Source organism: Streptopelia decaocto, assembly GCF_964273445.1.
Source record: "Streptopelia decaocto genome assembly, chromosome: 4".
Taxonomy (NCBI): domain Eukaryota; kingdom Metazoa; phylum Chordata; class Aves; order Columbiformes; family Columbidae; genus Streptopelia; species Streptopelia decaocto.
Genome location: NC_138658.1, coordinates 7,766,119 through 7,782,124, shown reverse-complemented (window position 1 = coordinate 7,782,124; position 16,006 = coordinate 7,766,119). Strand labels below are relative to the sequence as shown.

Genomic DNA, 16,006 nt, shown 5'->3' with positions numbered 1-16,006 from the left:
AGAAAAGCATTTTATTAGAGAAAAAAATGGGATTAAAATAGAACAAAACATACTACTGCCCACTGCTATACATACTATGAAATACAGTCTACTTTTCTGATACATATATTAGAGAGAATAATACAGTCTAAACAAAGCTTGTTTTATTCAAAGCAAAATTAACATTTGAATTTCACTTTTAAAACATCACCTACTCTGCAATTAGTGTAAGATTTTTAAAACAACATATATTCCCTACTCATTCAATAAAATTGACCTAATACTAAAATATCTGAGAGATTCCAGCCTTTCATCTGGGGGAAAAAAAAAAAATAGTAGTTCTCAAAAATTCAGTTTCCATTTTCTTTCTACTTACCATCAATATCTGAGACAATCAGCATCTGAGGCTGAGACAGACCTTCTTGCAAGTTGTAAAACTGAACAGTGCTGTCAAACGTTATGAACCCTATTCTTGTTCTTGAGTCTCCGGGCAGCCTGAAGCATTAAAAAATAAAGTATTAACCCCTACATTTCTCTCTCAAGACACATACATATACACAGCTCCTGCTGATGTTAGCAGAAACTCAGCCCACGTATGAGGGGGTGAAGGGAGAACAAAAGAAGGGAGATCTGAAACATGAATACAAGTAATTTTTCTTCAGTATTTTCTGAAGAGCTGGGATAATGACACAGTTTACAAGACTAATGGTTACAGATAAGCTCCCCCTAATATATTGATGTTTTGTTCCAAGAGAGAATTTCTTAGGTTCATTTAAACATTACACTGACACATGAAAGAATGCAGCCAGCCTTCTCAGCTCTTCAATAGAAAATAGCACATTCTGCTCTCTTGTAATTCAAAACCCCCATTTACTGATGTAGTTAGAGAGTATGTACACCTCTAAACCAAAATCCAATGTCTCTACAATGCAAAATACTTATTTCTCATGTGGACCATATTCCTATGCATGGCCTTAAAAATCGAAAAAGTACACGGAATTCCTCAAAATATAAAACACCATCAAATGCTGAACACCATGATGGTGAACAAAAGCAATAGAGGCAAATACTGTTTTTACCATCTGGGTATATAAATTAACTGGATGTACTGATTTTTCTACAGACTTTGCATGGGATTTTATGAATTTTCCTAAACCAATTTAGCATGTTTCTGAGACTCTGAACAAAATACCTGTAAAGATCTGAACAAAGAAAGACTAAACCAATAAATGTTATGGGAAGAATTCTACTGCACACGTTATCTATCAGAATTTAAAATCAAGTTTCCCAAGAAAAACCCGTAGAAAACTATTTTCAGAGCGAGGCCTTTACAGGATGCATATTGGCTTTCCAAAGATATGAACATAGTGCCACCACCAATCCCATCCATGCTGTCCCAGTGCAAAAATGAGGACAGAAAGCAGCACAGTCAAATCTGGGTAGCTGTGATCTAAAAAAGCCAAACTGACAACACAATTCAGCTGGGCAGTCTCATAGTAGTGGTTACAACATCCACTACACAGCACCTCAACTGTTTCAGCACAAAAAGCAGCCAATTTAATTTCTCTAATTTAATTATTTTTGTTGATCTTGGCAGGGGGAAGCACCCTTTATAGATATTTCTACAATAAATATGTTGTTAGAAGTTACAGCTAAATATTCTTTATAGATAAATAAGTAAGTAAATTATTACACCTTTAATCGCATGCAGGGAAATAGCTCTCAACATGTAAATTGCTTCAACAGCTGCGTTTTTTAATTTATTTGGGGGGGATTGGTTTTTCTTTTAGAGACAGAATGTTTAAACACTATGCAAGTCTTCTGCAAAACTGTAGGTCAGTATTGTTCATAATAACACATTAGCTAATTTGAAAAGGTTAATTATATTCTTACTTGTCTAGGTTCTCCAGCAATGACTGGCACAGTATTGTCAAATATCCAGCCTCCACTGCATTATGAGACACATCTAAAACAAATAAATATACCGCAGGCTGAGGAGGACGAAGCTACAAAGTGAAAAATAAAAATAAAAAAAATGTTCAAAAATCATATTTAAAGAAATGTTAAAAATGATTCATCATTAGAAAGGGCAGCGGGAAAAGGGAATACGTAGAAAAATGCAGAATATACTTTATGCAATAAAACTGATTTCTTAACCAAGAGTCATGTTGATAGACAAACACACTTCCCAGTGGTTATTAATTCCCATTTGTAAGCAGCATACAGTGTTACGCTTCAGAACAGAAATTGCATATTTTACTCTCTACTTCCAACAGTCAACTCAAACATGACTCTTTGATGGCAGATATGGAATTCGCTCTTCAAAATATGACTGTTCTTTCAGTATGTGGACAATTCGATCCACTAAATGTGGTTAAAATATTCTGCCTAGATCATTTTCCCTACTATAACAAGCTGGTTTCATTAATTGTCAAATGTCTTGGCCACAATGTTTCAATTCAAAGACAAGAGAACAATTCATTTTTGCTGTTATTAATAATGACATTATGAACAGGGCCTTTTCCCAGGTCTCATCTATCTTTTTTGGAGACAAGACTATTATCACAGCAGTTGCAGGCTGACTCCTAGTTAGAAGCGTCACGGTTACAATTACTAACTAAAAATTTGAACCCCATTTAATTCTCTCATTAATTCATTACTGGTCCTTCAAAACCCCTTCAAAATGAGGGAGAAACCCAGAAACCACACTGCATCAGACTTAAACCAGACTTTGCTACATTAAACTACACTGGATGACTACACACATTGTAACTGCCTTTAACTGACAAGCCTCTGAATATCTACATTTGCCAAAACTCCAAACAAATACAAATTTTAGCTATTCTTTCGTGTTAAGAGGACTTCTACAGCAAAATTAATACACAACACTGGATCAAAATCTAATGTTAATTTCAAAGGCATTTATATTAACACGCAATTGCTGTTGAAGTTACCATTGAAAACTTTTTTTACCATATAGTCTGAGGAAGCAATGAATTCCACTGTAGAATTCTGGACCTCTGGCCTCTTGTGAGGCTCTCCGTAAGATCGTGTCAGAGGATTATACATAAATTCTTCAGGAACTGTAAGAAAAAAAAAAATTATACATTTGTCAGCAAATAAAAACCATTATGACAGCTACAAGCAAACTAATACTGACACATTTCAATTATCACTAACAACAGAAAAAAATTCACATTAAGGATATATAAAACAAAGGAATATTTCAAGTATCCCAAGCAACATCTAAGTTGAATAACTGGAAACAAAAGAAGGTTTATTTCAAACAGCAATATATCCCCAACTTTAAAACACTAATGCAAATAAGAGCATTTCAGAACAATCGCCTTCAACCTATATTGTTTCCCACACCCTCTGGCCTGGATTGCAGACACTATGAGCTGTCATCATGCTCCATTTGCATACTGCAGTAGCAGTCAATGGAGTGAGTTGATTTCATTATACAAGTAAGCAGGATAATACGATTACATTTTTTCATCTCCCAGAAAACTACAAAACAACGTTTTGCTGCAGGAAACGCACAGCACATCTGACTTACGATCCGGAGGTTTTAAGAAACATCTTAAGAACATTGTCATTTAATCCACATTATAATTTAAATTATCCCATGGACTGATACGATACAAATACTTGAAAGAAGTTCCATAAATGCAGGAACCTCCTACTACAAAAACTTACCGTCATTAACTCTATAGCACAGATTGCATTTCCACCTCCTTTGATCAATAAAAGAAACAAAAGGGTTGATGTATGTCCTGCAGGATCTGCATCTCACTATTGTGCTTGATGTTATTACTGGTAATTGCTAAAAAGAAACAATGGAAAGCTGTAACAAACGTACGTAATACATTTCATGGAAAACATTACTGTGCAGTACAGCATATGAAAGCTTCATGAGACTAGATATTCTATCAACTTGCCCTTTATCTTTTTAGCTAATTTTCAAACAGAGTAATAAAGATGCCTATTAAAAATATCCTCCTCTTTACAACCAGAAGAAATATTTAATTACTGTCTGAATCCAATATCACAAATCAAAGGTGTCATAAGATTTTAATGAAATTACTTTAAATTACATAGCGACAGTAACACAGCTACTACGGTAGGAGGAATTATGAAAGGACAACCTTGAGTGACTAAATATGATAGACAGCAAATCTTACACAAAGAATACACATTATATAAGTCCTACCAGCTAGTCACCTTTTACATAACTATATTAGATGGAAAAGAGTTGCTTAACAGTTGTGAACACAGGTTCAACCCTACATTGTGTTTAACTTCTATTGCCAGCATTTATCATGCCAGTAATACAATCAAGATGAGCATCTCTTTTCAAGAGGGCACTGTAAACACCTTTTCAAGTGGTTTCTGACAGTTCTGAACCCAACACACAGAGGGTAAATTCAGAGCCCCACAGAACACGGCCAAACAGATTTCCAACAATACGGAAGTTTTTCCCTCAGGACTTCCAATGAAGTAGCAATTTCAAGGCTTTTTCCCTTTCCTCCTCCCTAAGTAACATTTTTTTTTGCTACTTCTGTTAAATTTAGGACTTACAGTGCATTGTATTTTATTGTTTGAACAAAAATAGTACAAATGTGTCTATTAAACATATATACTAAAATAAAAAAGTAAGCTGCTTTACCGTCAGGTCTCTGAAGGGATGTAGCAACAAACCCAAAGGAAGCTTAGCTTTGTTTAACAAAGCCTGTGTCTGTGGAATATTTGTCAATGTACATCGAAACGAGCTGTAAGAAAATAAAAACATCATGGTGACAAAGAAACCTTAAAAAACATTAAAAGCCTTGAGTTGCCACCTGATTTAAAAAAAATTTGAAATTTAAGAAATTCTATGTTTTACAAAGCTGATATAATAAAGAAAATTAATGCAGAGATTAAAAACAGCTTCCTAAATAAACAAACAAAAATACCCCCCCCCACTCCCCAATTTAATAGCTCAGCAATGCAAGTATACAAAACCATACTTGCATTGAAGAAATAAAACTGCTTTAGTTACAATGCTCAATGTAAAATGTTGTATTTTTTATTCATTATAAAGATTTTTTTTTGCAGGAAGGAACTAAAGAAGGAATACAGTATTTGCTAGTTCTCAGAAAGCAGTATCTATATAAGAAAACAGTAGAAAATACCAAGAGAGTCAAAATATTTTCTTTTGAGTATGTAAAGTGAAGGATGGACTTGAAGCTAAATAAAGGGCAGTCAAACACCCCAATGCACTGATAGTGCTGTCCAAAGCGTTCCCCACCCAAGAGTGATTTCAAGACCCTCAGTTTTCTGATTTTTGTTTTCTCGTAGGACCATGCGTTGTTAATTTGAGGCAATGAACAAAATTTGGGTTTGAATTAGAATTAAGATATTTTGGAAGAGCAATTTCCATTTACTTAGCTACACTTGACTTGGGATAGTAGATAACACTACTTAATGTTAATTAGAGGTGAAAGGATGCATCATGATTGCAGGATTACCACAGTAAAATATACTCACAGTTTATTCAGTGTATTTAGGCATGATCATCATAATTCTCTGGAAAAAATCCTATACAATATTACAAAAGTATTCTATGAAACGTACTGCATAACATTAAGGTGTTTATTAATAGATTTGGGTTTCTTAGATCTATAAAACAAGGCAAAGATTAGACAGGTTTCTTAATGTTTTAATAAGTGAGCTGCACTCACGCTGCATATATAATGAATGTATTCTGATGGTAGGACAGTTTCAATATTTGTGTAAGAATGCAGAGAATAAACATATTTTCAAGTGAAAGGGGTTATATTAGCTCATCATTTAAGGTAAGGAGTCAGTTCAGACATTTTTTGACACTTTAAATAATTATTAGTCAGTAAAAAATGCAAGACGCTCTTCTCGACACAGTGCACTTACTCTGGGCTGCAGTTTAATTTCCTAAGATCAGAATTCAAGTTAGGCACAGGTGCTGGAACTGAAGATACAGGCAAAATATTTCTATCTTGTGTAAGGTTTACTGGTCTCAAGCTTTCTGGCTGCTGAGAATGCTGTAGGCTTAACCCTCCTAAGGAAGAGGACAGCTGGTTCACACTTGGATATTGCTGAAAAAGGTAAGAGTATTGCAAATTGGTAAACACACAGTCATGTTTAAACAACCACCTTCAATCTTTTTGTAATCCTAATTCTTCCAGACACGTATTAAAAAACAATACAGTAGTACTTAGTAACAAATCCAAACAAACAAGAGAAGAGTTGTATGGCAGAAATTTTAAAAAGCTAAGACAAATGTGACATACCTTCCAAATATCATTGGACAAGATTCAATTTCATGATACAAATCAACATAGAAAATCATACATATTCCTTTCCACACAAAAGAAAACAAATTACTAGAAAGGCTGACAATCCAAACCTGTGGATAGTGCTGAAACCCAGGATGGTGTCCTGGGTTACTGGGCTGCACAGGAGCAGGTGGTGTTGCATTTTGGTAGCCAGGCTGCAGTGTTGGGTACCCATAACCAAAGGGCTTAGAAGCTTTTGATGTTTGGGGGACTGATGGAGCAGGAACTGGGCTGCTGGTCACAGAACGTGTCTCTGGAAGGACAAAAGAAATCCCACAGGTATTGAACATAGTTACTATTTCTTTCTTAGTTTAAATGTACACACCTAAATGCTTAACAAACAATTTTTTCCTTTTATAAGTTTTTGCATTATCCATCAAGTTGTTTATGTGCACTGACCGGATAAATTAGCAAGGACTACTACTGCAATTATGCTGGTAAAAGCAGTATACATAGGAAGATAACTGTAGACTTGTATAACTACTGACAAAATACTATTTTACAGAAGAAAATGCAACTTTCAGTATTTCAACTGAATTAGAATAAATAAATAAACAAATCCCCCTTAGAACATTTTATTCCGAGATTTGCACTTGATATAAACGGCAAAAGAAACCATTCATGCTTAGTCTCTCCTCTACCACTTATAAATACTTTTAAAACATAAGGCTAAGACAAGATAACTAGTCTCTAAATGTAGACACAGAGCTCTTCCTGAAGTAACGCAAGGCCCTCCTGTATATCCCTGCAGCACAGTTTGGTCCCACTGTTTTTGAAGTCTGAATTGAAAGTAACACATAGACCTAAATTCATAGAAAACGATTGTAAAGAGACAAAACCACTCTTTAGAAATATCTACAAATGTGAGCTAAATTTCAGAAGAACTTAAGCTTGGTAAAATCCACCAGGAAAAGTGCTGGGCAAAGAAACCAACCGCTCAAGGAAACAACTGACAAGAAGCTACATTTGGCATGAACACTCCAAAGAAATGGAGAAAAAAAACCCAAACCAAATGAAACAAACCTCACACAAACAAAAACAAACAACAAATAAACCACCAAACAAACAAAAAACCCCCAAAACCAAAACAACAAAAACCAAAACAGATCTAAGAAACGTAAAGAAAGTTGATTCTCTTACTCTCTAAGGAAAGGAAAAGGAACAAGTTATTTTTAAGCAAAACCAAAGTGGTTAGTTATTAGCTGAGAAATAAGAATTTGTAATCATGCAGCCATGTCTCTGTTCGCCTTACAGCATGAGCTGGATGCTATGTGGACAGCAATACTTGTTTTTCACTTGACATTTACACAGGAACCCATCAAACTACTGTGGCATCCTTATGGGCCAGAACAATGAAAGAGCCAGAGGGGGAGCATCCCCCAGTTAATCCAATTATAATTTAAAATACTGGCTAACATACCTACATTGAAGAGCATCTTTTCCACCTGCTCTTGATATAACAACTCTTCAGATTTCAAAACCGAGGTAGTCTGCTAGTAGGTTTATTTAGAACAAACCTGACACTGCAGACATTTTTAGAGATGAAAATAAGCAAAATAGCAGCCATTTTCTTTAAATGAAGAAAAACAGAAGAAGAAAATAACCTGAACCAAGCATCTCTGCAAACTGACTATCGTTGGTCTCTCAAAACCTCAGTGATGTGTCAGCTATTATCAGCTATTAATGTCAACACAACCAGGCACACAGTATAGCCTAGAGAAAGAAGCCTGTTCCACAGAGAGAATGATTTCAGCGCTGCCTTTAACCTTACAAGGTCAAGTATGATTTATGATACAAGGAAGTTTTATTAAATGGTTACTCAAACTTCAGCGTTAAAACTGCAAAAAGTGATTAAAAAGTGAGGTACGTTCTCTCTGATAATTTTCCCCAATCTGTACGTAGGTATTTCCTTTCACTTAGTTTTTAATTAACAATTAACAAAACCAGAAATAGGAAAAAAAACAACAACCAAACAAACAGTAAACATTTAAATCTTTAAATGAATGATTCAGAATTAACACAATAAATTGCTTACCTGGATAGCCACCTCCTTCCAGGGCATCATAATTGTTCAGAACAGGAGAAGCACTGCTTGTAGTAGAAGAACTATCAATTGCTGGGGGAGAAAAAAATATTTAAAGTTAGGTGCTTCAGAAATGGCAAATTTTTGAGAAATGAGAGACTGACATTATTTTCTAAAAACTTTCGTAAGAAACTGTCAAGAAAAATCCTGGGGGAAAAAAAGACCACTTGAGCCCTATGACTTGCAAGTTATTACCACTGCAAAGAGGAGGGGGAGGAAGAGATAAACAATCAACATGATATTAAAGAATAAACAAACAAGCACATGCCAAACAAACAGCAAAAGAGATCAATGAGAAATGGACAAAAATAATGAAAAAGGTTGTTTCTTGAAATACAATAATTTCCTATTAAACTAGAAGTTCTTCCCAGACTACAGCAACTGAAGCAATGTACATTTTTAAGAGAGTCTCTACTGTGACTTCCTTCACTGACACTGCGCTACTCAGAAGGATCCACAGTGGTCACACGTCCCATTGTGAAGCTGAAAGTACTTCAAGCAAAAACTTCCATGATGGAACATTTGAGATTTGATCCTCTTTCAATTGAGATTTCCAAGTAGAGTCTCCTACATATGGAAACGTAACATCACTGAAATTTGGGACACATCAATACCATGGCAACATCATGACTCTACAGATTATTTTTGAGCATTTTGCCTTTAAAGCTTTCAGCTAAGAAACAGAAAAACTATTTCAAAAAACACTAACAATAGATTTTATTTTAAATAATATATTAACAGTGGAACTCATACAACATTAGTTTTCAGATTGTTTTTCACTGTAAATTTCCCTGTGTTTTTCTGAAGTTTATTAAACAACATAACTGCAAGATTTCTTTTCTTAACAAACTTTATCTTTCTATTCTAGAAACTGAAGGAAAAATAGTTCATTATTTTGTTCCCTGAGCAGGAACACTGATTTAAATGTCTGGTAAGTCCTACTACAGAAAAGCCCAGATATACTTTTATTAGGTCAACAAGATCAAGACTTAAGAATTTTCAAGAAGTTTTTCTTCTCTCTGACCAGAAGTTAGTTCTGCATTTCAAAAAAATACCAACAGGATATACGCACAGTTTTGAACAAATAAGACACTAGTCCAAGCTTTGTGTTTTTACTACTATGCCACTCTTTAAAGTTTTTCTCACAGTAAATTGTATTAATAAAACTAAATCCACCTATAATAAAATTTCATACAAAATGATGTTGCTCTTTTCACTAGGAAGATATCAATGATACAGTGAAACATTATATGCTTCCCAAGCTCTGCTGGAAAAGGTAAGAGAAACTAATTTGACGAATACATGAAATAATGTACTTTAAAAGCATGCTGTAAGTAAAAATAATGCCACTCAGTCATATTTCTACTACCAAAAAAAATATGCATCATTTCTGACATTACTGAGTATCTCACATACTTAGTGAAGACCTTGCACTTAAGGTCTTTGCTTCCAAAGAACTTTCAGAAGTTGTAACATATTCTTGAGAACTTTCAGAGTCCCAATGCCTACAAGAATTACGATGTACCCCGTTCTACTCTCCACTGGAAAACAAGCAGCTAAGTCAAAACTAGCAAGTTGTACAGTTTCCCGCAGACCAAAAGGCGCTTTGAACTCTAAGATGGTCACGTGCACCATGGAAATCTCTCAGATTCTCCCTCAATAAAAAGCACAAGAACTTACACATAATTAAACAACAGTTTTCCTGTGCTTAAATTAAGCTACAAGAGCTGTCAGAGTTTACTTTAGCATAATAAGCACCAGATCAGAGAACACATTAAAACAGGAAAAAATGTTTTATAAACAAACAAAAAAAAATTAGAAAACACTGCTTGAACAAAAGTAACACTTATAACATGCTTTTACTGTTATGTAATTATTTTAGCAATATAACTTTTGCTTTCAGAGTTTTCAAGAACTCCTTTGCAAGATAGTTAAAGATCTAACAGGTGAGAGTGACAAATAGAGAAGCTACACAAACAAAAGCAGCCAGGTGTCCAACACCTATTTTTCATAAAACCACTGGCACAGCGTATCTACAGGATCACTTTAGGATTTACATTAACCCCTGGTGACAGGGCACAGAACAGGAAGCTTATCAACCACACAGCCTACGTATTGAACCTGCGTGCCCTTTCTTTTGCATAAGATAAATTCAAATACAATGATGGCTCAAAGGCTACAGACTTTAGCGAAGTACAGAACTCGAGAGAGAAAGATGGTGGGGAATATAGAAAAAAGTCCTGACATACAAAATGCTCTGGCTCTTCTAGCCTACTCTTTAAAAAGCGGAGTTCAACGAGCAGCTGCATGAAAACAGCCAGAACAAACTTTATATCCCAAAGTGGAATTGTTTTCTAGCTGGTAATGTCTAAGTAGACGCATAGCATTAGAAAAAAACAAAAAACCCCCCATGTTATCTAAAATTAGGAAGTATCCATAGATTTAAAATAGGAGTTATTCATGAGTCACTGTGTGTAATTTAATACTAATACTCAAGCCTGTTAAAAGATCGAATGTGTTATCACACAAAGCGTGAGAAAGTAAAAAAGTGAACCAATAATTTGAAAGAGCAAGAATGACAGAGGCTATACCAAGTATCCTAATACTTGCGCTCTACTTAGGGTGGTCTAATCGTATAACCTGTATCGATAGTATTGCACCCTCCAAATATTGTCCTTCTCTGGCTAGAACAATGACAAGTGTCTTTGGCTGAAAATGCCTTCCTCCTTGGAAAGAGGACAACAGCAACTATTTTCTTCTCATGTTTTGCTAATAATTCAGCATAACAATTGAATCAATATTATTCAAATTGATAATGTGAACCCATCGCACTTAATTATGACCTGGATGTCATAATTGTTTTGCTCCATTCTTCACTAAATCATTAAGGGCACAATAAGCTATTTTCACAGTACTCTAGTTTTACAATTTAATTATATTACTAGCACTAAGAATTATATGACACCATTTTTTCCTGCTTAGTTACAATATGAATCATAAGCTTAAAAGAAAAGTTACAGAAGTTTACCATCCCAAATTAATACTCAAAGCCAGCACACACAAATGGGAGTACTACACCAGCACAAGGCATGTGCTACTATTACTTCCATCTGTCAACAAGGGTAGAAGTCTAATGTTTAATCTCAAAAAGCTTTTAATATTGTTACCACTCCTATATAGATTGAAAGACTTTTAAGAAAGAAGTTACCACCCAAGAAACTAAGGTGGTGAGAAATCAGGCAATTCTGACCAAAAAGAGGCAGAATCCTTGCAACCAAGAACGTAACACTTCAATCAAGCAGGACAAACTACTTCTTAAAAATAAAACCTAAAAAAACCTTTTAAAGTTGCCTACAAAGTGAGGTTAAAACTGAACCGATGTGCCAGACCACAGACAAATACTTTAGTAGGAGGAAAAAAAAGCAGCACAAATTAATTTACCGTCTTAAAAAGCACACTTCTTACCTTTCAATATTTACTACCTGAATTGTAAGACTTCCTTATACATAAAATGGGAAACAAATTAAACGCTGTTTAATGTAACAATACTAATGGCATCTAGTAACTTCTAGAGCTAGTTATCTTCAGGTAAGAGTTTAAAAACTACTGCAAATTAAAATATTAAAAATATGGGGTCTCGAAAGTTGGGAATATTACTTTGTTAGATACATAAAATCTGACCACTACTGAACTCCCTTGTGTTTACTATACTAATAACAGCTGGGAAATTTCTAGTTAACTTAATACATGATAAGTCTGAGTGATGTTTTGTCTTAAAGAAAAAAAAGTTTCAGGGGATGGAAATATGGAACAAAACTTGAGTAGGAAGAGAACAAGACACTAGTGTAAAGCTAAAGCCAACCTGCTTCCTCATCCTCCTCATCCTCTTCCTCATCATCTGAACTTGATGACAAGGGAGCTGGTGCAGAGCTAGCTTGGTTATTAACATATCCACCATACTGCATGCCTGTGAAGTGGAAAGCACAAACATAAAAGTCAAACAGACAGGAAAGATGAGAAACAAAAGTCACAAATCATTGCATTAAAAGTGAGAGAAATTAGCTGTTCCAGAGAAAATCCCAACATGCACATAGTTAAAATCTACAACCCTAGACTACAGAACTATAGTTCATATAGGAACTATATGAGCAGTACAACCGAAGCAGTTTTTAGTGGGCTAGTTTAGCAAAGTATTAGTAGAACATGGAAGTTAGCAGCAAATTTTATATGTGTGTGTGCATGTGTGTGCAGGTGTATCAGGAAGTTAAACACACACAGAATTTCTATATGTGTATTTGAGTTTGTCCAGTAGAATACTTTGATAAGTTAATATATATAAATGAGTTCTTTCCCAGAGAAATTCAAACAGTGTTATGAAAACATTAATATTAAACTTTTTCTTGGCATACCCACTCCTTTTAAGGCAGCAATTATTCATGTTGTAATTCTGAACACTGTTAGAAATTAATGAAATACACTGCTGCTACAACATGTGAGAGCACAATCATATACCTCAGCAACAGGAAGGGAAATTTAAGCTAGGTAAACCTGAAAACTTGATTAGCATTATTCTAAATTACTGCTTAAAAATTCAGGCTTGTAGACCCATATTTAAGCATCTAAATACACTATCCACTTTTAAGATCTGGTGACAGCAACTGTTTCCACAGTCACCTCCAAACCATAATCTATAAGGTTTTTTGGAAGTATTTTTTTTTGGTAGCAGGTTTCTTTGTTGCTGTTTCTTTGTTGGTTTTTTGTTCTGGTTTTGTTTTCTTCTGTTTCTTTTCAATATCTAAACATATGCAAACAGTACACAAAAGCAGCACATACATACACCATTTAATTTAAACCAGTAAAGCATGCAGCAATGGCTTATAATCACTCTCCTACATTACTCATCACTGATGCAATTTCAGCACCACCAAGAAATCTTTAAAGTTTCTCTTGTCACGGGGCACAGTTAACAAGGATTTTTAAATATGCTTCTAGTCAGGCACACGCATCCTAAACAGATGCAAGAGACCATTGTTTCTCTCTTAGCAATCCAATGGATTGCTATGGCAAGAAAATATCCTAATTCTTCAAAACTTCTAATTTTTTCACACTCTTTAAGGTCTGGGATTATTTTCCCCTGTAGAAGTACTATGGCACCATTACAGTAGTGTTCTTTATTTTAACACTACATATCACTACAAAAGTGTTGCATGTTACACATAATCTGAAACCACCATGGTAATTAATAATCCCCCCATCCACAACTTAAATCAACTATATCAACCTTTATTTTAACTGAACTATGGGCTAAAAATGCTGTTACATGGCTTTTTTAAACAGGGTTAACAAATGAACACAAGAGGACCACTTCAATTTCACTTATGAAAAAACAACAGAATCAAGGTGAAAAGTATCTATTCAAACAATGGAAAAGAAAATAGAGCAAAACAACATTCTTGAGAAGCTGAACTTCCATACAGAGGTTTGGGCAAGAAGAGACTGACAATATTTCACTTTATCTAGTGCATTAATACTCCCACAATTAAATTTCTCCACAACGCAAGTAGTCACAATGATGAAGGCAAAAATCAACTCAAGTGCAGCTGAGGAGCTACAACACTTCTGTTTCTCTATACTGCTAAAACACGGGATCAGCTCAGGCGATTCACAGTCCCATCTTTTATGAAGGCTATAGGATGGTCTTGATAAGGAGGATACAAGAAAATAATTCCCTGTGCAAAACCAAACTACAACCAAGGAGACTACACCTTTTCTCAAGCCTGGGAGAGTTACTGTGGAATAAGACAGAACAACTGCATCACTGTCAAGGAGAAAAACCACCTAAATTAATTAACATGCAAGTAAAAGGGAAAAAAGGTCGGGATTACAAGAGATGGACTGTAACACAGAAAGCTAAAGTACAAGAAAATGAGCACAGAGTGCAAAGGCAGACTAACAAATGCAATGTGTACAGAAAGGAGGAGAAAGGAAGTAAATCTACCTGGAATGGGCATGCCAATGCAAAAATAGCAAGCATGGGCAGGTGAGAGAAAAAGACTGAATTAGTCATCCTACTAATGCTACTTCGAAAGTCTTTGGAATGTTTTTTGGAAAACAAAAACTTTTACTGCTAAACTCCCCCCTTTTCCAGTCACTGGTCACATACATAATAGATGTATGTGTTGAGAAAGAATATATTAAAAAAAAAAAAGATTAAAAAATATGCTAGTGACAGAAAGTTGAGTACCATGAACTATGTCACTACGAATCCTCTGGAAGCAGGGCTGGTTTGACTCTTACCAGCCTTGTGAGTTTGTGAAGAATTTTATTTTAATTGTCAGCAGTACTTCAAATTTCTGCCTTCAGGATACTCCTGTGCTAGCATAACTGTCCAGGCACAAAAATCAATCTTGAGAACTGACCTGGCTGAAAAATAATCGAACTTAAAAAGTCATTCTCAGGTGGAAAAGCCCCCACTTCAGGTTCACTGCCCAGCAATGCCACCAATAGACCAGCACAGGGGAACAAGCAACTGAAAGGCAGAAATAGGTGGTTGAAGACAGCAGTTCCAAGTGCCACCATGTGCTTCATCATGATTTCTTTTGCAAAAATTCAGTGCTGCTTAGTATCTTTTACAGACTTGTTAATAATGTTAAAATCTCCTATTCTAAGAACTGCAAAAAGCTTATTTTGAAATCAGTATTTGTGTGAGATTACTACATAGGTCTGGCTTAAAGTGCAACCATGTAATTTAAATTGACACAAATTTATTGGAGTGGAAATTTCTAAATCTTGCTCCCAGTGTACCTGAAATACAATATCGCACTCTAAGGCTTTATCCCACTGTATTTTACAGACAGCTAGAAATGTAGGTGGGAGGACACAAAAGGATAAACTGGGATAAGAACTCATTTGCCTATGAAATAAACCAACTATTTAGGTGTTTTAAGTACAAACACCCTTACCATTAAAGACTTTAAAACTGAAACCACATAAAATGTACACTCTTAAGTTTTAAGTTTCACAACAGAGACGCCACCAAAAGTGAAAATAAAACAACCACATGCAAAAATAAACTATATTCTGAAGTTCTTTAACTGACTTTCTACTCATAACCTTAATATTTTCAAAGAATTTACTATGGCAATAAGATCTTTATATTACAAATAGTAGTTCTCACAAAATGAACCTTTCTCTTCTCCATTCTTAAACTCTTTGCTTTAAATTATTTTCATTTACTCATCAGCTCCTCTCATCAACATAACTAAGGAAACCTACAAATAACATCCAGACAGGACATACATTCCCCAAGTTCAGCTCTAGGATGCCACTTTCAAGTAAATTAGTTTACCTGCTTTAAATTCGTACAGATATTTACATAAGATTAAATAGGCCTTAAAACATTTCAAGTTTTTTGTACTCTTAAAACTCAGCCAAGTAAACAATTAGAATATTTTAATTCTGTACGGGAATGACCACACGGAAGCTTAAAACAATTAAATCCACTTTAAAAATTAATTCAGATCAGTTTTCCAGAATGCTTTCAAGTAGGCAACACTACTCTGTAAGAAGAAAAAAAATCAGTTCGTTTAAT

At 34.9% G+C, this 16,006-nt stretch overlaps 1 protein-coding gene across 2 annotated transcripts in view; it reads right to left on the bottom strand.

Moving 5' to 3' along the window:
* Positions 1-16,006, bottom strand: part of SEC24B (SEC24 homolog B, COPII coat complex component) — a 45,568-nt gene that overhangs the window by 15,491 nt on the left and 14,071 nt on the right. The window contains exons 4-12 of one of the 2 annotated variants that reach the window (XM_082050905.1): positions 12,278-12,382; positions 8,368-8,448; positions 6,404-6,585; positions 5,908-6,092; positions 4,649-4,751; positions 3,679-3,805; positions 2,953-3,062; positions 1,873-1,985; positions 356-474 (exon numbers count right to left, since the gene is read on the bottom strand). In XM_082050905.1, coding sequence (XP_081907031.1) covers positions 356-474; positions 1,873-1,985; positions 2,953-3,062; positions 3,679-3,805; positions 4,649-4,751; positions 5,908-6,092; positions 6,404-6,585; positions 8,368-8,448; positions 12,278-12,382 — 1,125 coding nt within the window. The remainder of the gene's footprint in view (positions 1-355; positions 475-1,872; positions 1,986-2,952; positions 3,063-3,678; positions 3,806-4,648; positions 4,752-5,907; positions 6,093-6,403; positions 6,586-8,367; positions 8,449-12,277; positions 12,383-16,006) is intronic. The other variant, XM_082050906.1, reaches the window with a different exon arrangement.